Here is a 25,291-nt window from a genome sequence, read left to right on the forward strand (position 1 = left end):
ACGACACGATTAAGTAAACGGACCGACACAAAGCATAATTGTAACAATGCTAAATGGGCCGGACTGGGTCGGCACAGCCCATTTGACACCTCTAGGTGCAGGTGCGCAAGCATTAAAATGTCTTTCAAAAACCTTCTCAAACTACGAAATTCGTGACTACGAGAATTGAGAGCGGGAATAAATATCATTTTGAAGAACTTTACATAATGCCAACAAATGCTTGCATTATGTATCATGGAGAACTACCATCCTGGACATAATCACTGCATATGCTAGATATATTTGGCCGCAGATTTTGAAATATATTTTGTTAAAAATATAGTTTGACAAATGTATTAAAAAATGCAAAATCTAAAAATCACCGTTGCTTGAGCCTTTTAAAAACGGACGATACTTTCACCAAAAAATACTCCTTCCGCAAAACCTATTCTAGACATAGTATCTAATTACTTTTACAAATTTTCGTTACATTTCAAAGGTACATAATGTATAATTTACAATCTAAAGTCTATAAAATAATTGCTCTCAAAACGCTCATTGGAAAACGACTTGTCTGTTATTCCTGAAACTAATCCGAAACGGGTATTGCTAGATATGTTTATTTGACTTAGAGACTGCAGACAGAGTCTCCACCGATGATTTGTATAGTGACATTTTCTAAAGACATTTTTAAGAGAGTTTCTTTTATTTATTCACTTTTTGATGAACAATAAGATGATACTATACGAGTGGAGTATTTAAGAGGTTCTGGTGGGGAGTAGAGAGCGTGGGAGGAGGAAATGATGCGGCGCGTGATGGTGGTGCCAATGTGAGTATACTACAATACATGTGCATAGAGAGGTGGACCACCTAATACAATATAGTACTGTAGTACTAGTACTCATGTCACGGCAGGGCATTATACTTCGTCCCAAGGAAAACGATCACCCCTCTTACTAGAGTACTAAAAATTTAACTACCACGAACTGTGTCGGCCCCGTGTTATACAGAGATGCTACGTCAATCGCACGCCTAAGGCCATAATTCGTATGAATTCGGAGAACATATTTATCGATATTTGGTATTGTCCCATAAGCAAAATTTAAAATTTATAAATATTTTTCTGTATTTTTGTGAGGTCCGGAGTGGGCCTCACGCCGGCGTATGATGAACTCGTGTGAGTGTAGACTTGATGGTTAATAATAATCAAGAAATAGGAGGAGCTGTAATGCATCCGCCGCACTAAACTGTATAGTGCGGCCGATCCGACCGTCCATCTTAGCATGGACAGCTCAAATTTAATCCGAATTTCTACAAATCCTACCGTATATTGTTCGGATAAAAATCCGAACCGTCCATTACCGGGAGGTGCAATACAGCACCCCGTGCCAAAAAAAATCTGTTTAATTGCTCCATCTTTTCTCTACTTTCTAAATTTAGTAATCTCCCCATGTTTGATCTCATTTTTCTCTATGTATGTATAATCCGAAGTTCAGATGCACTTCCAAAACACTACGGGAAAGGGTACCGACGGGGAAACCATCATTTTGGACTTTACCTCGAAGTCCCATGTAAGTGACCCACAAGGGGGTTGGATCCCAATTACCTTCCAGCCAGTTCAGTCCAGTTATGGATCATTTGTGGGTTTTTTCAAGCCCAATGATTGGAATCATTCATCTTTTAGAGCTCGTCAAGAACATTAACTACGCCAAAAATCACTTTGATCGGATACTGTTTGATATGATATCAAAATGCAGTAAGTTTGAAAAGGAAAAAGTGTACAACACTTTATTGCAACCCATTTGACACAATTATATGCAGATCAATGCGTTTTGATATCATATCAAACAATATCCGATCAAAGTGATTTTTGGCGTGGTCGATGCCCTCAATAAGCTCTAAAAAGTAAACAGTTCTGATTATTATTGTGAATCCGAAAAAGGCTCACAAAGGAACCACTTTCAAGACTAGAACGAAGGTCGAATCGTACTCTATTCCTTCGGCCATACAATCATGGCATTGTGGATCTCATAAGACCAGTGATGCCATAATAAGCATTTCCAGATCGGGATTTCGAGATTCGAATTGAGTGAGGGCAGCGGTTCCTCCATAATTGCTGTGAAAAAGGGAAGTGGAATTTCACCACGAAAGGTAAGGGAAAACTATGGTTCAACTCCACAGCATGGTTAGAGCAGAGCACCACAAGCCAATCAACCACCGAACAGTTCATAACTGGACCAAACTGGTTGGAAGAGGCAACTGATTGGGATTCCCCCCGGTTAGTTAGTTGAGAATAAGATACATAGAAAAAACTTTACACACAGCATTACATTCTAGCACCAAGCATTACATTTCATTAATTAATTTTTCGTTCGGCTAATTGGCTTTTTTTTTTTGTCCTTATTCAAATTTTTTTTCGTATTTGTTAGTTTTTCGTCAATTTTTGGGAGATTATTGCATTGTCATGACGAGAAGAATCTAAAAAGTAAAAAATTATTATCGAAATCCAATTTTTGTTGAATACAAAAAAATTGGCTTATTGGCTTATTTTTGTCTTTATTCAAAAAAATTAGGTTTACTATAGTAATTTTTTACTTTTTCGATTCTTTTTGTCATGACGATGCAATAATCCCGAAAAAATTGACGAAAAACTAGCAAATAAGAAAAAAAATATGAATAAGAATAAAAAAACTAAGCTAGTGGGCTTATTTAGCCGAACGGAGCATAAATAGATGGTAGATGGAGAATGATAGTTGATATAAGTTGTAGGCACGTAAAACCAGCAACTCATAAGTTAATTGAAAATGGATACAAAAGAAATTATTGAAAAAAAATGACATTGTAAATGGCTTTGAACCATTGCACAACATTTCCATTGATTGCCAAATGTCACTATTCACAAGCATGTTTTGGAATGTCTAAACCCATTTCGGCAAAACCACTACAGTATTAAATTTGCTCTTTAAAGCCGGAGCATATTGACTGGCCCCAAAAGGAGGGCTGCTTTTCCCCCCCCCCCCTGACACCCCACCCCCCCCCCGGCCCCACACCCCATTTCCCATATTACCCCCTCCCCTCCCCCCATTTTACTTCTCCTGCCCCTCCCTCCTCCCATTTACTTTTTTTTTTCTCTCTTCTTCTCCTGCTTCCCCCCTCCGTCCATTTACTTTTCTTTTTCTTTTTCCCTCTTTATTTTCTTTTTGTTTCTTTTCGGCTGGATTTTTTTTTGTCGTTTTTTTTCTCTTTATTTCCTTTTATTCCTTCCACTTTGAATCTTTTTTTTTTCAATTATTTTCTTTATTTGTTTCTTTTCCCATTTACCTCCCTTCTTTTTTTTTTTTGGTTAACTCAAATTCTATTTTCAATTAAGATTACAATTAGTGTTCGGGAACTAATTACGAAATGTATTTTGCAAACGACATACTAATCCAAAATACAAATGTTATATTTAGGATTACTTTTTTTTAACTATAGTACAATTTAATAAATTTGTTAACTATTATTTAGCATAAATCCTCTTAACTGATTCAGTAGTATGTTGCTTCAAATCACGTCTCTACTCCATAGGATTGCAAATGGCTGGTTTCTATTTTTTTTATAACTAAAACAGAAACGTTTTAGGGGCTTCGTAGGGGCTACTGTGCCAATGAGGGCAGTTGAGCCCCCCGGGTCCCACCTATTTTTTCATTTATTTTTTTATTTAATTACTTATACCTTATTTATTTAATTTCTATAAATACACCATTTGTATATTTAAAAATATAATTCAAGAATTAAGTGTTTTAATTTTCAATTCAGTTAAATCAGAGCAAAGATCGTTTTTATTATTATTTTATTTTAAATGGTCATAATGAATTTTTTGGTTTAAGGCCTTTCAACAAATACCCTAAGACTCATTATTTAGTTTCAAAACTCTCTTAGGGTGTCCATTGAAAGGCCTTGGAGCCAAAAATTTACTAGATCCATTTAGGATGAAATGATCAGAAAAATAACAACTTTGCACCGGTTCAAACGGATTGAAAATTGAAACACTTATTTTAGTAACTATATTTTTTAATCTATAAAGGTCAAAAAAATAAAAATAAAACAGTCGGATAAACATGATCAATTAAAACACTTTTTTTTTCTCTCAATTACTTTACAAAGCCTAGAATTAGACTTGAACCTATTATTAAAGAGAGAAAAAAATTCAAACTGGAAAGAACGAAAAGGAAATAAAATGAAAAAAAAAACGAAACTGAAAATAAAATGAAAAAAAAAAACGAAACTGAAACTGAAAAGAAAAAGAAAAAAAAAAACCAAACGGTAAAGAAAAAAAGAAAGAAAGAAAGAAAAGAGAGAGAGAGAGAGAGAGAGAAGAGAGGGGGGTAGAATGGGAAAAGGGAGGTGGGGCCGGGGGGGGGTGTGTCAGGGGGGGGGAATAGCAATTTTCCCCCAAAAGTCTTACGTGACACAATGCCAAATTACTTCACATGTCCAGGCCCATTTCAACAATAAAATTGAAGACACACATTTTTTGACATATTCAAACTTACTTAAGTGCACCTCATTGATTAATTTCTCAACTTGGCAGATTAAGGATCTAAATCCGGGAGTGAGAGTACGTGTTTAATAAGAGTACGTGAGAGTACGTGTTTAATAAGAGTACTCTTATCAGTTTTTGGACTTTTCAGTGGATATTTTTCAAAATATTTGTGTAAAAGTCATAATTATTTAACTTCTTCAATTTCTCTCATCTTTTTTCATCCATTTTCCATAAAAATTTGGTGTAAAACTAACCAACGCAAAAAAAAAAAATTGAATAAGGACAAAACAAAAAATTGTATTACATAAATTAATCACTAGCGTGAACACTTAGGTAACATACGGTTCTCAAACAATTGAGTATTGCCCTAAATTTTTTCTTTTTCAAAAGACAAAGTTTGATCCTCTCTCTTATGGTCTTCTAATGAACGCCAATGAGATCCAAACTGATAGATTTTTTTTTTTTTTTTAAAAACAAAATCTCTATAAGATATGAATTTGTCCCAAAAATTCAATTCCAGTAAAAAAAAAATCCACTAAAAAGATCCAACTAAAAAAAAAATTCTAAACTATCGCCAAAAATGAAATTAAAATACCACTATACGTCCACTAAAGAAATCCAATACTATATAGGCAAAAAATTAATAGTATATGAAATATTCAAACCTAAAACCTTAAAAAAAAAAAAAAAAAACCCTTCTAATTCTCATACCTTAAACCACCATATCAATATTGGGGTTCAACTTGAAATCTAAGCCGTTGCATGTTGCTACAGATCGAACACAATCGGGACACACAGAAAACTGAGTCGGAAACCATTCGCATGTGGATCAATTAGGTTCTAAAGTCATGCGCAACATTACTCTTTCCCTCGCGCAAACATACGACTGGAACGGCTTGGTAACGGGCCAGAAACAGAGTACTCAAAACACAGCAATATCAAAACGATACTTTACGGAAACATAGATAATATCCTCCCCTTCTGTACATAACACACGCACTCACACCTCTGGATTTTCTATCTACAGTACATCTATACATGCAACCTTAAACGAAGACCCTCGGAACAGACTCGGGAGGCGGCTTGCAATCGGTCTCCCTCAGCACAGTCCTGAGCCCTTTCCCAGCTGCATTTGCAAGCGGATGAATCCCGTGTTTGAGACCCTCCATGTACGCCCTGTTCTTCCTCTCTTCCATGAAGTCCACCCCGTAACGCTTCTCCACATCTACACCGGTTAGCGAAATTCGAACCGAAATGAAAAATCGTAAGGACCAATTTGAAAGGGAATAAAACAAACAAGCAAGCGTGGAATGGAATATAACATACCCACAAAACGTTAATTTCTCATATGCTTACTTATAACAAACCCAATCGAAGTTATAGGGCCCACTTTTGATTTTGAAACAAGAAGTTAGGGCCCCACTTTCTTTGATTTGGCCTGAGTTCGTGTAACTTACGAGCATAAAATAAGCACCTTGTCAAGAGGTTAACAAGGTCCATAACCAGGAACGGAGCCAAAAGAAATTCTTGATGCAATTCACGGTAGGTTCTTGTTTGACAAGTAAATGAACACGTTGTCCCAGGTGTCGTCGCCAACTGCAAGGCTTGAGGGCATGCCTTGGTGCGACGTGGGCATGCCTACAGGAATACGGTGCGTAGATAAAATTCGCGAAATTATATTTTGATACCATGAGCACAACTTATGATCTACTCAGGTAATGTAAGCATACCCATGTCAATGGAAAAAACCCCGCAAATCCAAAACCAAAACAAGACTACGAACTGTGTCCCCAAATTTTAGTTTCAGTTAGCACTTTTTGCTGTTCAAAAAATATTGTCCCACCCCCAAACCAAAATGGTTAGATTTAACGAAAGTTCTATTTTACCCGTCTACTTTGAAATCAAAATTACTAAATAAAATTTTAGAAAGCAATCATTGAAGGGTGGAATGAAAAAATGTGGTGATTAGAAATGCAATGATTATGTTTTCTTAAAAAAATGGAGATACCTTGAGCAAGGTGATCATAGAGCTGGCCATCCCTAGTAAGTGCCATCATCACTTGAGGAATTCCGAGAGGAAGATTATCACCCCTATCGACTTGCCAGAAGTGAATTGTCTTCCCATAAGTCTTGCACACTTTTTCAAGGTCCTTCCTTTGGATTGGCCCGGGCACGCCGGGCATGAACAGGTAGCCGCCTTTCACCTCGAACTCGTGGGAGTGCCACATGGGCTTCTCCTCGTCGGGCAGTGTCAGGAAGAGCTCTTCGGATACGATGTACTCGATCCCGATGAGACGGGCATCGGATTCGGGGCTATCGTAGATTAGACACTGCCTCATTTCCTCATTTTGGTGGCTGCAAAAGTGGTGCGCCTCAAGTTGTCGAGTCATGTCGTGAGCATAAAAGTGAAACCTGTGAAAATCAATCACCAGAAAGAAACTTTTTGATAGATGCTAGTTCATACTGGAGTAATAGATTAACTTGTGGACATCTCATTTCCAAATCAAAAATGATTTTACATAAGTGATTTTCTAACTCTTAAAACAATTATTTTTTTTCCAATCGGAATTTTGAAATGCATAAAAGTGTCACTAAATTTCGGAATTTCGATTGGGAGCTCTGCTATGGCAACCGATCCATAGAGTACCGACCAGGTACAAATGGGTCTGTGGGACCCACCCTACATTACAGGTTTGATTTGTTCAATTTTTAGAACATTATTATCTCTATGAAATTGGTTAAAAACTTAGCTCAAATTATATCTGCTATCCATAAAAATAGAAATAAAAAAGAGACTTTATATTTTTATCAAATCTTTCAATTTTCGTTTAGAATACACGATCTTGAATTCTAAAAAAAAGTTAAACAATTAGATCAAAAGAATTGTCGATGAAATTAGACAATTTGATAAAAAAAAAAAACTTATAGTTACCCGATTGGGCTTATTACAAACGGAGTACTGAACACAGAAAACCTATTCTAATTATTGTACAGTTCCTATCATTTGTGTCTCCACGCTACCATTTGTGCACATTTGTGGGTATGTACCCATATCTGGTAGTAATCATTTAGTAGTACGCAAGAGTACTCCTGCCTGTGCTCCGGATCATTTCAAAAACACATATTTAAATATGTCGATCGACCTCACAAGAACTCCACGGCAACGTGTGATTATGAAATAGTCCAGAGCACCATGTGGCAGTGGTCCGGGTCATACAACTTTTGGATTGGAAAAAAGGAAAGGTGTGGTCTTACGCGGAGAGATGCTGGTGGATTTTGTTAATGGGACCGAACCCTTGAATGGCGGCCGTGGCCTTCTCGCGGAGCGCCGCCGTCGTCTTCTTCGGCTCGCCTGGTACCTCCGGGTGTGGTGTTGCTCTGCTTCCCTCCATTCTCTCTCTCTCTCTCTCTCTCTCTCTCTCTCTCTCTCTCTCTCTCTCTCTATAAATTTCTCTCTCTTGAGATGCAATTAGCTCACGATCAAGTGACCGATCCAGGGTTGATTCTGTGATGGGGCAAACTTACATATAGCAAAGTAAATTACAGTGCATGTGCATGCAGTGTTACACGTGGTTGGGAAGGTAGTAGACGACTAGACGTGGCAGCTGGTGGGTCTGTCACGTGGCAGTCATCTCACCCGAGTTGGGTTTTGGGCCTTCTCTGCGGGATGCATTTCGGACCTTTTCCGCAATTTTCTTCGACCCGCTTAAGACATGGGTTAACACCAAAGCTTTTGTAGTAACGTCACGTGATGTTTGAACGACTTTGTTCAGGTTTTACCGTAAAGTGCGTGGTTGTAGCTCTAGAGACTAGATGGGGTTGGAGATTTTCTGACACAACACAAGAACACGATACGAATTCGATACAAAATTAGCAGGTAAAGGTCAATTATTTCTAACACGGAACTTGAAACAACATGATAATACGAAAAACTAAACAGGTCCGGTTAGAATTGAAAAAATTCTATTACAAACACGAAAAGACAAGACACAACATAATACGCAACCCTAGCTCTAGAGCACTATGTGAGCCATGACGGTACTCTAAGAGAATTGAATAAGCACTCCTACGTGAGTGAGTTCCATATTGAGTCTTGTTTTAGGCTACATTTTTTTGAACTTAATCTAAACCTTTTTTTTTGCTTGGCAACTTAACTAAAATCTGCGAGTTTTAGTATTTTTTTAAAAAAAGTAGTTATTTCTCAAAATATTTGGGTAAAAGTAATTTTTTTTACTTTTTCGATTCCTCTTATCTAGACGAATTAATAATCCATAAAAGTTTAGCGCAAAATTAACAAATACGAAAAAAATTCAAATAAGAACAAAACTTTCAAATAGCAATTATTTTGTTGCCTATTCTAAAAGAACGAGCTCAATCTTATTATATATATATATATATATTTCAAATAGCAGTTATTTTAACCTAAAGATTCATTTGAAATTTCGACCAATAATTGAATGCTTACATCAAACACTTATCGATATGCAATTGACTTAATTTTCTTAAAACACTAGTTAAAAAGCTAAGGTCTATCGGGGGAACGGATTGATAGGCTGCGCAATTGCCTTGTCCCGCCGGCCCCGTTGACCTCGACCCGATCCGAACGGGTTCTTAATAAATTTTTGAGAAACTGGATTGGGTTTGGGGTGATATTACTGGCCCCGCCCTGAAACCCTCATAGTCTTTCACCCTTATTACTAAAATATTACCTTGTATACTAACAATTTTTTTATAGGTTTAAACATTTTTCACAATTTTTCCTTAATTTTGTAGGGGTTGGATAAATGCGGATTGAGACGAAATGGGTCTACCCATGCATTAACCGGCCAGAAGTCGAGACAAGGTCATGGACGGATGGTATGATCAAGGTCGATCGGAGTATCGCAAAATCCGCCCCCATCCTGCTACTATCGCTAGGAACAAATTTGATCATCTCGAAGACAAACTTAGTAATCTATTGGGAGAAACTGATACTCAACTCACTTTTTGAATGGGTTAGCAAAACACAACACCAATAAGAAGTGGTTAGATGTAATGGTTGATATATGATTATGGACCAATTAAATTGTTCGTGTTCATTTGTTAAAAGTTAATTTGACATCACTTTAGTACATAATTAAATAAAACTTGAATAAGTTATTACCCGACTAGTTTCACCTAGTTTGACTCATGATGTTTGTATCTACTCGATTAAGTCTCCCAAGATTAGTTCACCTCATAAAAACAAAATTATCTTTAAAATATTTATGAAACTTGTTAAATTATCAAATCTACCAAAAACAATTACTGGCTTGGCTAATTTGGCTCACCATAGTTAGGCAGCGTTTCCCTAAATTTTTGTCAAATTTCTATTAATTGGTCATCAAATTTCGTGGATTATTTACTCATCTTGATGAAAAGAATTCAAAAAGTGAAAAAATTTGATCAAAAGGTGAAAAAAGTTCAACAAAGACTTTTTTTTTTGGAAAAGATTATACTATGCTCTTTTCTTATTGGTTCATTTTGAACTTTTTCAATATATGATTAGTACAATATTCTTTTATTTGCTCTTCTCGAGATGAATTATAATTTAATTTTTTTAGAAAAATCAAAGCTCTCACTAAACACACTTTTTAGATCAAATCCAAGACTATACACTACACACTGGATGTGTGGTGCCAATAGGTTTACATGTGAATGTTCTTTGTGTAAGTGTTTACGTAGCTAGAAGAATCGAGGTGCACCTCAGGTTTTCACCTGGCAATAATATACTGCCCACGTAAATGTGTCATGTAAAGTGTTGGGTAGACTTTCTCACTCCTATGTCCAATTGTTTTGGCTCAATAAGTTAAAATGATTTTGTTTTTGTTTTTATTTAATTTATTTTGAATTTGTTAATTTTACGTCAAATTTTTGTGACTTATTGATTTTCTTCGTTAAGAGAAATAAAAAAAATTCTGTTTTTTGTGTGTGCTTATTTTTGTTTTTATTCAAAAATTTATGAGTTTTAATCATAATTTTTTACTTTTCTGATTACTTTTGTCAAGAAAAATTAAATAAATAAAAACAAAAAAATAAAGTATTTTAACTTATTGAGCCTAAAAAATTTACTAAATAAAAACAAAAAGCAAGCCGCCTTCTTCTGCATGTTTTCACTTTTCGCATCTCCTTTTTGAGAATAAATTATAAAAAGACCCTCCGTGTATAAGGAAGTGTCTTCCCACCCAATAAAAAGAAGACAACTAAGCATGTGGGACAATCGGCAAAAATGGAACAATGTTGAAATTGATTTTTTGGGATTTTGTGAAGCAAAAATTTGATTATAAAAGCCTTAGATACAAAATTTAATTATGATTCTTTCAAATAATATGATTAAAATAATAAGATCTTGGTACTGGTTCAAACAAATTAAAAATTGAAGTACTTAATTTTTTAACCATATTTTTTAATATATACACGGTTCAAAAATATTAAGCGCTCCAATTTTCAACCCATTTAAATCAATGCGAAGATTTTATTATTCTGATTATATTAAAATTTATTTTTATAGCTCTAATAATCAAATTTATACTTTATAAGATTCCAAAAAATCATTTTCAACATTGTACTCTTTTTCCGATTGTCTCACACGCTGAGTTATCTTTTTTTATTGGGTGGGCGGACATTTCCTTGTACACGGACCCTCCGTGTATGATTCATTCTCCTCATTTTCAGACTTCAGAGTTCAGAGGCCCTCGACCAGTCTTTCTTTACCTTCCCTCAAAATCGACAACCCAGCAACGATTTCCGCCGTCTGGGCGGGCGACGCGTCCCACCTCTCTCCCTCTCGCGTCTCCGCCGTCCGGCGACGATTTCCCCTAGGTGAGCTTCTTACTGTTTTCTCTCTCCTCTCTTCTTTTCTCCCTCATTTCTTCACTCTCTGTTGGTCGATGGGAATCTTTGATTCGGATTTAACCTAGAATACTTGTTAAAAGCTCTGATTTTGAGCTGGTATATCCATCAAGGTATATGAATTGGAACAAGATTGATTCTCACCCTGAGTTATCAAGGATTAGTCGAGTTGAGCCGGGATACTTGAGTAACCTGAGAGTTATGAAAAAAAGAGAGTTTGTTTCTGTAAATTTGCCCCATAGGATATTTCCTCCAAACATTTTGCCCTTATACCCCAACCAAATTACAAGTGTTGCTCTTTCCACTTTCCCCTTTCCAGTCACTTTTTCCTCTCTCTCTCTCTCTCTCTCTCTCTCTCCGAAAAAAATTGCAGAATGGAGGAGAACTCACCCTTTGAAGGAAAAATCTAGGAAACCCTCGAATCTCAATCACCACAGCCGACGAGCTGGAATTGTACTTGGATCAGAGTCATCAGACCCGTTTACAGGCGAGTAGCTTAGTCTTAGATCCCATTTTTCTTTTGTACAAAGTGGATTTCAACCACAAATACTCAAATCTCTCTAAATACTTTTTCTCTCTACATGGATAATGGATATGGGGATGGAAATCAGTGTTTGTGGCTGTTTTTTTGGAACTCACTGTTTATGGTTATGGAACATGGGCGAGGCCCCAGGGAAAGGAAAGCATTTTATATAGTGAATGTTTTGTTATCTTTCTTTCGGGTCATTGTGTACAAGTGCAAAATTATATGTGTTGTATATGCTTGACGGCTTGACCCCAGTGCGATCAAATCCTAGGTCCACGACCTCCACTACCCTCAGTTCTAACTTTTTATGCTTAATTCTGGGATTTGGAGATTTTAGTTATGGGAAAGAATGTTTTCTCTGCTTGATTATTTTTTGTGGTAGTAAACCCCAAGGGGTTCGGTCAAGTAAACCTTGGGGCCACTGGAGGCCCGGTTGTTAACTGCAGGCCCCAGAATTAGTCGACCTACCCGGAGTCCCGGACATCTGGTTATGGAGAGGATTTATTTTTTTGTTTGTGGAAGCATCCTTAGCAAAACCATCATCTACTGTCAATAATTGGAGGTTATGATTAATCGACGTGTGACAAAGGTCTGATAATTAGCCACACGTTGATTGTCGTCTCGCATGTAGGGAGGTAGACAAAGAGGCCATATCCTTGGGATCACATTCGAAACGAGGTGTAGTTTTTGCACAAATGATAGGGAAACAAACCAACTAAAATCCTCATTTGAGACCAAGGTAAAGCATTCAACGTGGAGCCAATTGGCTTCAGTTGAAGAGGTTGATACAAGTTTTTTGTCGTGATACTTAACTGAAACTGTACAACCTCTAAGAATTTCGGTCTGATTTGGTAGATGCAGAATGTGAAAACCTACAATGGACTAAAGGTGTTTCTTGGGCTACAAAATCTAAGATAACTGACATGGTGTTTGATTCACAAAAGAGGTTTTGATTATCCTGTTCCGGAAGCAGTCTATGCTCCCCTCTTGCATGCTGTTCTATGCTCCCCTCTTGCATGCTGGTCAGAAATCTATGACAGAAGAAGCTTTTGTTGACTTGGTGGCTTCTTAACACTTTTGATGTTGATCAAGCTGTTCGTTTTTGTTAGCTAGTAACAATGAAAGTTAAAATATTCTTTCTCAATTTCTTTCTTTCTTATTATTTCTTCAATAACATCACGGTATTGGTAATGTTAGTTTTCTGAGGTGTGACGTTAGATGACCTTTTACGAAGTTAGAAAATTAGCTTGTATAGGTTTAAGATGGGAAAGGTACCTAGCATTTCTTTTCATCATTTTGATGATTGTATTAGGGACGACGACAGGATGTCATTTGAGAGGGGCCAAAAACATATCCAAAGGAAAGCCTGCAGGCCTATTCCATACTCATGTATGTATAAAACGCGGACTTTCCATGTCTCCCCTCTCAGCTGGTTATATGAACCGACTGGTATATCATACGCAACAAATTCATTAAATGGTCGAGTATTTATGCATCCCAGTGATTAGACACTAGACGGTCAAACAAAATTTGCCAGAGTTTTGGGGAGGAAGATATCTAGCTCCGTTGAAGTTGCTTACCCTTATTTGGTCAATCAGGCACCAATATTTTGCTGTTGAAGGCTCTATGCAATACTTTTAACCCTAATATGAAATGGTTTTGTCTTCTGGGTGCCATAGTCGCCACTGGCCCTACCCTTCCTTCGTCTATGGTTTGTATCTTTTAAAAGCTTTCACTATATTAACTCCTTTCTTGTGGGCCATTGGTGTGTTCAAAGGTGATACATAATTAGACTTTGTATTAGTGACATCATGTATGTTACTGTAAGTAAGATTTTAATGTTTCACATGGAATATCCTATGTAGCACAGACACGCGACATGCGACACATGATTTCTAAAAAATAATGGACACTGACACGACATATATAAATAAACAAATAATATTTATTTTTAACCAGTGGAATCATGGGTATATGTAGAAGCATTAGGGGTGCACACCGTCTGGATTGGTCTGGTTCTCTAGAAAACCAGTAACCGAATCATTCCAAAAGGTTCCAAGAAATTGAGAACCAAAACCTAACCATTATATTTGTGAAAGCTTACCAGAACCAAACCAATCTAGTTTTGGTTCAGTTCCGGTTTTGTCCAATAAGTATCCAAACATTTTTTCACAACACATGAACCCATAATTTCTTAACGAGTTTGGGTTCCTATAACTTCAGTAGTATATTAAAGACTTTCCTACCAAATGATATTTCTCCTCTTAATAAATAAATAAATATATACACACACATACATGTATGTATGTATGTATGTATGTATACCAAACGGTCCGGTTCGGTTCTAACCATGGTTCTTAAATTGATAACCAATAACGGAATTAATGGTTCTTATTTTTTCAGCCCATAACCAGACCAATGAACTGCAGAACCAAACCAAATAGGGCAGTTTGGTCGGATCGGTTTAGCGATTAGGGCGGTTTACTGGAACACCTCTAAGAAGCATGAAGCATCAATATGTAAAAACAAGCATCATATTACACTTTTAACCCATAATATTTGAAGTAATACACATTCCCCTCCCCCAGATTTTTTTTTTAACTATGCATGTTTAACTCTTGCCATGCCCCCATACGTGTCCCTCCTGTGTACCTGTTGTGTCCCACCATGTCCCCCTAAAAAAAATTCTGGACTTGTCACATGGCGTGTCCGTACATTTTTTGCCATGTCTCTGGCGTGTCGGACATAGATACCACAACCACCAGGAGTGTCGGTACAGAGCAGCCATCAAAATCAGTAGAATGTTTTTGGACTAAAACATCAAAACATTTTGGCAGTGGTTGGATGTTTTTTTGGTGACTAGGTGGAGCTCCCAGACGTTGGAGTTTTATTTCTGTGTGTTTTGGCGAGGAACCTGTTCAAGGCAAGGTCAATTTGGACCCACTGCTGCAGATAAATACACTGGATGCCTGCAACCAACCACAAGCCACAAGTATCGGGTAAGGTGAAGCATTGCCAGTGGGAGTTGAACACAGGACATCTGGGTTTACAGTAGAGTTCAGTGACAACCTTGAACTGCTGGGCTACCATGATGATTCCTGATGGGGTGGTAGTTGCATCAGAATTCAGATAAATATTCTGAAGCCATTCATATTCCTCCAGAAGCTAGTATAAGTGGCAATGGAAAAGATAGCGTCTGACTTAAGCAAGGCTCTACAATTAGTTTTGGCAGTGGTTTTGATGTTTTTTGGTGGTGCTATCCAGAATTCCAGATGATGACCATGCTCCTTCAAGTACAGTATAAGCCCTGAATACTTAGAATATCCGTCTTAGAATGATACGAGAACCTGCAATGCATCAACATTCTTCTATTAGTTAAATTGCATGCTTCTGGATTTTATGTACCAAGTCTGTTGCCTTTGCTGTAAGATCTAACAGAATTAGCTGTTCCAGTGGCAACTGGCAAATCCTTAGAATCCTCTCTTTAAATTGGCGGACAATTTGTTATTTTCCTTTCATTGATGATGCAAATTGCTCCTCATCCTCTATATATTTTTTCTAGTAGTAATACAGGTCATATTTTATGTTGCAGATTTCACCTTCACCAGAAGACAGCTATTTCTTGGCTTGGACGCTTCATATCAGCAGTCATTTTGGGAATTATTAGCCATGTACCTTCACCGGGTCATCAGTTTCTAGTTCTTCAATATTGCTTTATTGATTGAGACAATCTGTTGTGGTTGCTGTTACACTCCAGCGCTGAAGCCATTAATAAACATCCAAGACTTATCATGCTAACTGCTTCGCATTTTCATCCAATCTGCTACTTCTCTGACAGGTCCCTCTCTCTTTCTATATAGATATGTTCGTCCGCACATTTATTCGCTTCTTGGTTCAATATTAGAAGTTCTAACCAAATTGCAGGAAAAGCACTATTACACACATTGGCTTGAGAAAATCGAAAATCCCATATTCTTCTCATCTTGCTAGAAGACTTGAGTTCACTGGAAGAGCTGAGAATCTCAAATTTCTTGTACGTACCCCAGAAACCAGATTGTGCGTGGTGCCTAATACCAATGAGGGTCACCCATCTTTATCTGCGACTGAAGCAAACACAAACATGAACACAAACCATGCCTTTCTTAATACCGATGATGGCCACCCGTCCGTATCTCTGTCTGAGGAAAGTAGAAGCACAAACAATACTCTGATCCTTGAATTAATTACACTTTTGGGCAAATGGTCTCCTCCCAGGTACCTATGGAGGGGCTTATCGGTTTTTATTCTAGCAGGACAGGTTATTATTAGGATATTAAAGGGAAAAGTCCACTGGAGGAACACTCTTCAACAACTAGAGAGGGTCGGTCCAAAATCACTTGGGGTGTGTCTATTAACTTCAGCTTTTGTAGGAATGGCCTTCACAATTCAGTTTGTTAGAGAATTCACCAGGTTAGGCTTAAACAGAGCTGTGGGTGGGGTATTAGGCCTAGCCTTCTCAAGGGAGCTGAGTCCTGTAGTGACATCAATAGTTGTTGCAGGCCGAATAGGGAGTGCATTTGCTGCTGAGTTGGGAACAATGCAAGTTTCTGAACAAACAGATACTTTAAGAGTCCTTGGGTCAGACCCAGTGGATTATCTGGTGACACCAAGGGTCATTGCTTCTTGCATCGCTTTACCCTTTTTGACCCTGATGTGTTTCATTTTAGGGATGGCGTCAAGCGCTCTCCTTGCTGATAGTGTTTATGGGATAAGCATTAACATTATCTTGGATTCTGCTCAGAGGGCTCTCAAACCGTGGGATATAGTTAGTGCGATGATCAAGTCACAGGTTTTTGGTGCAATCATATCCGTTGTGAGCTGTGCTTGGGGAGTCACCACCTTGGGAGGTGCCAAGGGTGTTGGTGAATCAACGACTTCGGCTGTAGTTCTCTCTCTTGTTGGTATTTTCATTGCCGATTTTGCCCTTTCTTATTGCTTCTTTCAGGGAGCTGGAGATTCGCTGAAGATGTGAATATGATCTTCCAAATTTCCTGTCAGTTAGATTTCTCTGTTTAAAGTCCGTTGTTGTTAGAGATCCTTACTGAGTGTTCCAAACCTGTGAGTGCAATTGATCTTATTGATTTATGTATCTCCTGTTCTTCTCTTAAGATGAAATTGCCCAGGTCTTATTATTAGTTGTGGATATTTGGCGGCAAATGATTTGAACAGTTGCGATCTACTTGTGACACCTTAAAATGATGCGAAGCTTTCGTGTTTTAACGTCGCTTTAGGTTCTTATAGTGCTGGTAATAAAGGAAAAAACTTGTTTTCTCAGTAATGTTAAATAAAAGTGAACAACGGCACCATTAAGGTAAAATTGAATTTTCATGCTAAATTATCTACCGGAAAGGTGTGCCATCTGCATTCCATTACTCCCTCCATCCCATTTTATGGACTCAAGGGCCCTGCTTGGACTCGGGGCACGAAAAGATGAGGAAAAAAGAAAAGTCATAAAAAGTACGCCAACTCAATATAAAATCAATTTTCGTAATTGTGGATTACCTCGTTTATTCATGCGTGAATCTGTAAATAATATAACTCAACATAGTACAAAACGATTACAATCATCTCTAATACTCAATAATTCAGCAGGACCTCTTATTTTTCAACAGAAAAAAACTAAACTCTCTAAACAAGCTATATATGCTAGAAAAACACACACATAGCAAGTGTTTCTACTCAGGTTTCCATGAGGAAAGGGGTGGAGTATCCGAATTCTTCCAAGTAGGCGCTTGAGCCCCATATCGGTCACCTTTAACCGCATCTGCAAAGCGTTCAAGTTCGGCCATTTCGTCTGGTGTCAGTTTCACAGCCAAGGCTCCGATGTTCTGCTTCAGGTTTTCAATCCTTGTGGTGCCTGGTATCGGACACACATCGTTTCCCTGGTGATGAACCCATGCCAGCGCAAGCTGTGCTGGGGTGCATCCTTTCCTTGCGGCCATCTCATTGACCCGCTCAAATGCGGTCTTGTTGTGCTCTATGTTCTCTGGTTGAAACCTCGGGAGACGCTGCAAAGATAAAGTGTGTAAGCGCCATTAAATTCTGAAAGTCAAGGCAATAATGATTGGCTAGTTACTCCAACTTGGGGTAAAAGAAGTGCAAGCATCTTAAACACAGACCTTTCGGAAGTCATCGTTAGCCAAATTCTCAGCCATCTTGGCTCCTGAACCTAAGAATCCCTGTCCGAGCGGGCCGTATGCAACGATCCCAATGCCGAGTTCCCTGGGTAAATAGCCGCATGAGGAAATTAGAATGATGTAGCAGTAGCAATTTCGACATTTTCGGAGATAATTTTCGGTGCTTTACTTCTAGGTGAAGGAAGCACAAAACTTCCACATGAATCTACCGCAAGGGAATTCATATGATGTTTCTGTGTTCATAGCGTCGCCCATGTTGCTAGCGCTTATTGGTCCCTATGGAATAATCGAAGTGCGCGTAAGTTGGCTCGGACATTTTGAGTTAGAAAAGTAGGCACGAACTCACCTGCAAGTGGGAACAATTTCGGCTTCGACATCCCTACTCCACAGGGACCACTCTATCTCAACAGCAGATACGGGATGAACAGCATGTGCTCTTCTGATTGTTGAAGCAGAAGCCTCAGATAGGCCTATGTACTTAATCTTTCCCTCTTCAACCAGTTTCTTCAGCTCTCCCATCTAGCAAAAGCATGTCAAAGAAAGGCTCAGGCACGCACCTCAAATAATCCCGGGGCCCTTCCTTTATTATCAAGAAAAATTGACCGGTAGTGAACCGAACCTAAATTTTTGTCAGGAAAAAAGAGGAAAGCAAAGTGGGGGTATGAGTGCAAACCGTGATTTCGATGGGGACGCGAGTGTCAATGCGATGCTGGTAGTAAAGGTCAATGCAAGGGATGTCGAGCCGCTTCAAGCTGGCCTCACAAGCGGAACGTACATAGGCTGGATCACCACGCACCTCCGCCCTTCCATTCCCGTATATTATTCCAAACTTTGTTGCCAATTCTACCCTCTGTCTCCACCCTCCCTTCAGAGCCTGCACTCATTTGTGTCAAATTTAGTTGGAACTGTGAAGACTGAAGAGACAATCAACTGAAAGAATCATCTAGCATTAGGTTGAGAGACATGTATAGGAACAAAATTATTAAAATTCGATCAATCTGAGTTTCGGAACGGGTAATGTTTTTAACCCATGTCAAAAAGTGTACCGTTTCTGGTCATATGAGCAGATTGGAGAAGGGCTCGCAATAGCCTCAACAGGACCATCTAGTCGTTTTTTTGAGACCGGAGAGGATCCTTTTCTTCTTTATCGAGACTCCAAATTTTGTAGCACAAGAATTCTTTACCACTGACATCTTTACCCAAATCTTGAAAGGTTGTTTTGTGTCTTTTAACAGTTTTGTTTTTCAATAACTCAGGTATTCAAGTCTTCTTATGCGCACATCGATATTTAGCCAAAGTGATTGAGATTCTGAGAAGTGAGGCTATAGTTACCTTGCCAAGGAGAACTTCATTGGCATAGTGGCCATAAACATCCGAAGTGTCAAACAAGGTGATGCCACTCTCGACGGCGCCGTGTATCAAACCAATCATGTCGGCTTCTGGCTTGGCTGGGCCGTACCCGCCGGTCATGCCGAAGCAGCCCAGGCCCTGGGCCGATACTTCCAGCCCTTGCGAGCCCAACTTGATCCTCCTAACCGTTGCCATATTTCTGCACCAAAATGTCCTGCTTTTCCTTTCCTCTGTGTGTTGTCTTGCAGGATCAGAGATTGTTGCCAAGTAAATGCACCATATTTATAGACTGGATTTCTTTCATTTGGTCATCCCCACATCATCAAGGCAGCCTATGACCTTTATTTGGTCCATTGGTCAAAGAAGGGTGCAGGAACTATTCACCCTAGGACTTGTCTTTAGCATTCTAGAATGAAATTTACTATTATTTTTATTATTTATGACTTTTTGAGCTTCAATTCAACATCATTATCTATTTTTCCCTCTTGGATTGTATTGACTGTTTGAAAAATCGTACGCCGGTTGAATTTTGTTATAAAGGTTGAGTTTTAGAGTAATTTGGCTAAACATAGAAATAAGGTCTTTCATCCCATAACTTTCTTTTTACGAGTCAAATTTAATGGCCCGACACTCAAGGCCGGGGCCTGAGTGTCGGTCTCGCATTCCTCGGTGAATTTCCACCATTGTTGTTTTGAATACTTGGAAAGTTTTCTCGAAGAACAGTGTGAGATTATATCGGCAATGTTAAAGAGAAGTGTGTGTCATTGTTGACTATCTGCATCATAAAGATTGTAGGTTTTCCGGTTTTTTCACCCCCAAAAAAATCTGGTCCTATAGCTTTATGTACAACTTTATTTTTAGAAATCAAAATAGCAGACGCAAACAAAATGGGATGGGGGAATATGAATCATGACTATAGGCCCAACTTAAGCCTACACAATGGAAATTTTGAATGGATGTGAAGGAGCTGATTCGGTATTAGACACATATGCTACGGAAGCGGATCCTCTCCGATCCATGTTTTGGATTCGAAGAGATGGTCGCAATCTGAACCGTAACTATTGGTTCGGATCTGCTCAGAGACTCTTTACTGAAAAAATTGAATTCTTCACGCGAAAAGTCTCTGAGCAAATCTGAACCATTGAATTTCGCGATGTACGATTCAGATTTGGACTGTTTTCTGCGGTTCAAAAGTTGGACCGGGGAGGATCCGTTTCCTGTTGCTACACTGGTGGTGGACCCATGCTAGTGCTAGCTGTGATTGGGTGCATCCCTTTCTATTTTTTCTTAACTTTGACAGCTACTCCTCTTTTTCTAATCTTGTGAGTTATGACCAACTACAAATAGTAATTTCGACGGGTTGATTCCATGGTTCTAGGATCTTGGTGCGTCCAATGTTATATTAAAGCTCGTTTTTTTACTTTCAAAGAAGGTGCTAATGGAGCTTGAAGCGGTGTCGATCAAGATCTATCGGGAAGCGAACCATTGTGCAGATGCGTTGGAAAATAACACACCTATTTTGGTGAAAGATTTTTATATCTACCCTCGTATTCCTAATTGTATTGTTAATCTACTTTATGCGAATTTGAAAGAGGTTCTATACTCCCGGCTTGTAAATGCTATTTAGTTTTTTAATGCAACGTTGATCAGTTAAAAAAGAAAAAGAAAAAGGAAGAAGGTGCTAACAACCACTTAAATCTTGTCAGTGCAAAAATACAGATCCAAATCAAAAGATAGGTGAAAGAGATTTTAGCTTTATGTAAATCAAGGTGAAGAATACGGTACCGATTGGAGTACATAGTTTTCTATTTACACGGTATGTACCGATACCAGTAACATAGGCAAGTGCTACATTAACTCATAGAATTTTTCTTAATTAACGTAAAAATTAGAATAACACACGAGCGTATTTGGAATTGTGCAGAGGCCCGGGTCCCCCTTGGATCGCCCCAGCATACGGATATATACACGTACAGGTGTGTGTGTGTGTGTGTATATATATATATATATATATATATATATATAGAGAGAGAGAGAGAGAGAGAGAGAGAGAGAGAGATTCAATCTCTGATCGTTCCCTTCATTTGGGAAGAAAAAGGGCAAGGAAGGAAGCGTTGGACAAGAAAATCGCGTCTACAACATACGAGTTCAAGAATGTACGAAAACGCTGTCTCATAGCTGGATATTTTGGCACAATGCGCGGAGTTGGTATTCGACTTCGTATCTTCAACCTGCGAAGTCCATTAAAACGAAGTCACTTTCGATGGTATTGTCCATAGTTTTAAATATCGGTCGATACGGTTCGTACCGATATTTGAGAGTTCCGGTTCGGATATAGGCCGGTACAATGGGGAGACTGAAATTCGCAGGCAGGTGAACCGGCCGATTCCCGATACGTATCGGTATGTAACCGATTTGTGGACCGGTTCGGCCGGTTCGGCCAAAAAAAAAAAACAAAGCTCCTCAACTCCTTCCACTTTTCACAGCTTTTTCCCTAAAATTTTGGATCTCACCAGCATTCATATAGTGGGAGCTCTTCATATGGTAGTAATCCTACGGTCAGAGAACCATCAACACATGGATATTCACAACAATAAACCGATAGTAGCGGCACCACCAATAATTTTGAGCACTGTAATTTCACCAACAACTTCTATGGATATCTATTTGGAGCTGTTGGGCAAAATAGTCATGGTGATGATCAATTTAATGAGGAATATGTAGATCCTCCGGTACCTCCATGCCATTCATTTTGGCATTGAAGTTGTATTAGCAAAATTATGTATGACTTAAAAGCTATGAGCTTGAAACTAGTTGTGGCTAGCGATTATGTAATATAAAACCTTTATGGCGTGTTTATTTTAATGTCTTCATCTTATTTTTGTTATTTATGTCAATTATATCGAAACTTATAATGTTGCAGAATCTACAAATATTGTACAACGCAATTACGATCACCTCGATCTGGTAGATAATTAAGCAGGACCTCTTATTTTTCAACACAAACATAGCAAGTGTTCCTACTGATCAGATTTCCACGAGGACAAGGGTGGAGTATCCGAACTCTTCCAAGTAGGCGCTTGAGCCGGTATCTGTCACCTTTAACCACATCCGCAAAGCGTTCGAGTTCAGCCATTTCTTCTGGTGTCAGTTTCACACACAAGGCTCCAACGTTCTGTTTCAGATTTTCAATCTTTGTGGTGCCTGGTATTGGACACACATCGTTTCCCTGGTGATGGACCCATGCGAGAGCAAGCTGCGCCGGGGTGCATCCCTTCCTTGCGGCCATTTCATTGACCCATTCGAATATGGTCTTCTTGTGCTCAATGTTCTCTGGTTGAAACCTCGGTAGACGCTGCAAAGATACAGTCCGCATTCAGCACCAATCGCTTAGAAGTCAAAAGAATAAAACAAACGCATTGAGTACAAAAATCACCATTTGTGATGGTAGGTTATGGCTTATGCTTGCTGTTTGTTTTTCCTGGTTAGGTAGAAGGAGAAAGGATCTTTTCCTGTGACAATCACACATGTGAGCTCTCATGTAAAGCAAAATATGACCCACCTGATACTATTTGACAATCTGAGCCATTGAGTGCAGACCTCAATGTTTAATTAAATTATTCCAAAATTAAATTGAGTTAAACGTATATCAGTAAAGGCTTGATTGAATTGAATGAATGAAGTACGCAATGTCGAATTGAATGAATGAAGTAGGCATTGAGAACAATCAACATAAAGGATTGGATAGTCAAATGGAATTACAGTAGGTTTTATTTTGCGTCATAGGAAGGATTATATGAAAGATCATCACATGAGACGAGAGTATTTTGATTCAGGTAGAACATGCACATTTTAGGAATGTGGCCTCACAAAAGTACCAACTAGCATGGCCTAACAACATAGAAATTTTGCTTTCATCATGGACCTAGAGTGGGCTGCAAATGAACCGATCTCCTGACGAGCAGCACGCTCAAGGCTTGGCTCGACTCAACTCGGTTAGTTATCAAGCCGAGCTCGAACGTGAGTTTTTTGGGCTTGTGTAGTAAACGAGCCGAGCCCAACACTCTAAATATTGGCTCGGCTCGAAAAATCTCGGCTCATTGTATAGGCTTGGCTCGTTTATAAAGGCTTGTTTAGTAAATGAACTAGTAAATGAACGGGGCTCGACTCGTTAATGCTCGAGTTGTAGGCTCATTTAATAAACGAGCCAAGCTCGAACACTACGAATCTCGACTTGTTTGCACCCCTAACTTGGATTACTTTTAAAAACAAGAGATTGGCCTAGTAGATGAGGCACTGCATGCTTTATTATATTGCTGGGTTCAAGTTTTAGTAAACTACACATCTAGTAAAATCAATAAAACAGAGCTTTCATTGTAGTAAAACAGGATTTAGCAACATATATAGGACTGTCTATACTTCCTGCTTTAGCAACGAACCTTTTATTAAGGTGTTTGTGTCACCTCAGCAATAGCGTCGATATAAGGACACGTTTGGACGCCAGATGACAAAAGGGGTTTAAGGTTATTCAGGGGATCAACTTACCACAGATTTGTTCGCACAATTTTCCTCAACCTGATACAGTCATGCATGGCAACCAAACATGGCCTACGTACATTTTCTAGAGGAGGTGTTGCTTCTCTCCCACTTTCAAAGAGTTATGGGTTTCTTGAGTTTGATCCACAAGTGACGAAAAGTGTAAAATTCTGGGCAGTCACCGTGAAAGAATGATCGTGTTGAGACATAATTGATACACATAATGTCAACTTGATCCAATGCTGAAAAGGAAATGCAAGTGTTATAAGCACAAACCCTTCACAAGTCATCGTGAACCAAGTTCTCAGCCATCTTGGCTCCTGAACCGAAGAATCCCTGACCGAGTGGGCTGTATGCAACGATCCCAATTCCGAGTTCCCTGAGCACATAAAAGAACGGCCAAAATTAGAATGATGTAGCGGTGACAATTTTGGAATTATCGGCTGCCTGCAAGGACCACTCTATTTGAACAGCAGATATGGGATGAACAGCATGTGCCCTGCTGATTGTCGAAGCCGAGGCCTCAGATAGGCCTATGTACTTAATCTTCCCTTCTTCAACTAGTTTCTTCAGCTCTCCCATCTAGCAACAAATGCACACTTACAAAATTTGTTTGCCATCAGGAGAGATGAATAACCCAAAAAAGAACTACTTGGATTCTGGGGAACTAAACACACACAAGCATATGTTCATTTTCTTGCAAGAATTTCTTAAACCGACGAAAAAAATAAGGGAGCGAACCCGGTTATGGATGCCGACTGAGTGTGCGAAAAAGGCAAAAGTGGACCGGGGAGGATTCTATTCCTTTTTCGAACATTGCTTATTTTTTGTGTGTGTGGAACACTTTTCCGCGTCTATTTGTTGACGTTATCGAAGGAAGCATCTATTCGGGTTTGTGGCTGTCTGTTTTTTCCCCTAATTTCTAGATTTATGGTGTTTCCGGTTCATCAAACAATTATATCTCTTTCCAAAAGATCAAGGTAGTGATTCTCGCACTTCCTTTTTTGTCCGTATTCATGTGAATTAACATTTTTACTCTTTCACTAACTCAATTTTTTACACATGAAAGGATAGTATGGCAAATTCACATGAACAAAGAAAGAAAAAGGAGCGCGGTTCAAAAAAAAAAAGAAAAAGAAAGAACAAGGAGCGCCGATAGTAAAAAATGGAGTTTGAAAATCAACTCCTTCCAAAAAAAAAAGCAAATGCAACATAGAGGGAACTCGGTGCCTATTTCGAGACGACAAATTTCTGTACTACTTAGAAGCAATACGAATGTGAAATGGAGTCATTCAATTCAAACTGGAACACCTCAAATCCTTGAAAGAG

At 38.7% G+C, this 25,291-nt stretch overlaps 3 protein-coding genes and 1 pseudogene across 5 annotated transcripts; 1 reads left to right on the forward strand and 3 right to left on the reverse strand.

Annotated features, from left to right (window-relative positions):
- Positions 1-5,479: 5,479 nt before the first annotated feature.
- Positions 5,480-8,136, reverse strand: LOC131316343 (oil body-associated protein 1A-like). Its single transcript, XM_058345671.1, has 3 exons — positions 7,760-8,136; positions 6,513-6,916; positions 5,480-5,729 (listed from the first exon to the last, which is right to left on the reverse strand). Exons 1-3 carry the CDS (start codon positions 7,894-7,896, stop codon positions 5,551-5,553), a joined length of 720 nt encoding a protein of 239 aa, XP_058201654.1. The 5' UTR covers positions 7,897-8,136; the 3' UTR covers positions 5,480-5,550.
- A 3,024-nt stretch (positions 8,137-11,160) lies between these two features.
- On the forward strand, positions 11,161-17,047 carry LOC131315934 (protein TRIGALACTOSYLDIACYLGLYCEROL 1, chloroplastic). Of its 3 annotated transcripts, none has more exons than XM_058345182.1 (4): positions 11,175-11,344; positions 11,488-11,861; positions 15,493-15,738; positions 15,825-17,047. In XM_058345182.1, the coding sequence occupies exons 3-4, from the start codon at positions 15,692-15,694 to the stop codon at positions 16,909-16,911; spliced, it is 1,134 nt and encodes a 377-aa protein (XP_058201165.1). In that variant the 5' UTR covers positions 11,175-11,344; positions 11,488-11,861; positions 15,493-15,691; the 3' UTR covers positions 16,912-17,047. The 3 variants fall into 3 exon arrangements, with proteins under 3 accessions (XP_058201166.1, XP_058201165.1, XP_058201164.1); XM_058345181.1 differs by having other exon boundaries at positions 11,748-11,861; XM_058345183.1 differs by lacking the exon at positions 11,488-11,861 and having other exon boundaries at positions 11,161-11,344.
- Positions 17,048-17,402: 355 nt separating this feature from the next.
- LOC131315935 (probable aldo-keto reductase 3) lies at positions 17,403-19,747 on the reverse strand. Its single transcript, XM_058345184.1, has 5 exons — positions 19,409-19,747; positions 18,750-18,950; positions 18,423-18,595; positions 18,059-18,161; positions 17,403-17,947 (listed from the first exon to the last, which is right to left on the reverse strand). The coding sequence occupies exons 1-5, from the start codon at positions 19,619-19,621 to the stop codon at positions 17,615-17,617; spliced, it is 1,023 nt and encodes a 340-aa protein (XP_058201167.1). The 5' UTR covers positions 19,622-19,747; the 3' UTR covers positions 17,403-17,614.
- Positions 19,748-22,446: 2,699 nt separating this feature from the next.
- The window catches only part of LOC131316274 (probable aldo-keto reductase 3), a 40,288-nt pseudogene continuing 37,443 nt past the window's right edge, over positions 22,447-25,291 (reverse strand).

Source organism: Rhododendron vialii, chromosome 2a (assembly GCF_030253575.1).
Source record: "Rhododendron vialii isolate Sample 1 chromosome 2a, ASM3025357v1".
Classification (NCBI taxonomy): Eukaryota; Viridiplantae; Streptophyta; class Magnoliopsida; order Ericales; family Ericaceae; genus Rhododendron; species Rhododendron vialii.

What these genes read in the sequence shown, in the direction of transcription:
- LOC131316343 (XM_058345671.1), bottom strand. Translation starts at nt 7,896, where the DNA reads ATGGAGGGAAGCAGAGCAACACCACACCCGGAGGTACCAGGCGAGCCG. An exon ending in ATCCACCAGCATCTCTCCGC is followed by an intron (nt 6,917 to 7,759) that starts GTAAGACCACAC and finishes TGATTTTCACAG; the next exon opens with GTTTCACTTTTATGCTCACG. An exon ending in CTATGATCACCTTGCTCAAG is followed by an intron (nt 5,730 to 6,512) that starts GTATCTCCATTT and finishes TAACCGGTGTAG; the next exon opens with ATGTGGAGAAGCGTTACGGG.
- LOC131315934 (XM_058345183.1), top strand. Translation starts at nt 15,692, where the DNA reads ATGCTAACTGCTTCGCATTTTCATCCAATCTGCTACTTCTCTGACAG. An exon ending in ATCTGCTACTTCTCTGACAG is followed by an intron (nt 15,739 to 15,824) that starts GTCCCTCTCTCT and finishes ACCAAATTGCAG; the next exon opens with GAAAAGCACTATTACACACA.
- LOC131315935 (XM_058345184.1), bottom strand. Translation starts at nt 19,621, where the DNA reads ATGGCAACGGTTAGGAGGATCAAGTTGGGCTCGCAAGGGCTGGAAGTA. An exon ending in GCGTCCCCATCGAAATCACG is followed by an intron (nt 18,596 to 18,749) that starts GTTTGCACTCAT and finishes TGCTTTTGCTAG; the next exon opens with ATGGGAGAGCTGAAGAAACT. An exon ending in CTAACGATGACTTCCGAAAG is followed by an intron (nt 17,948 to 18,058) that starts GTCTGTGTTTAA and finishes TTATCTTTGCAG; the next exon opens with CGTCTCCCGAGGTTTCAACC.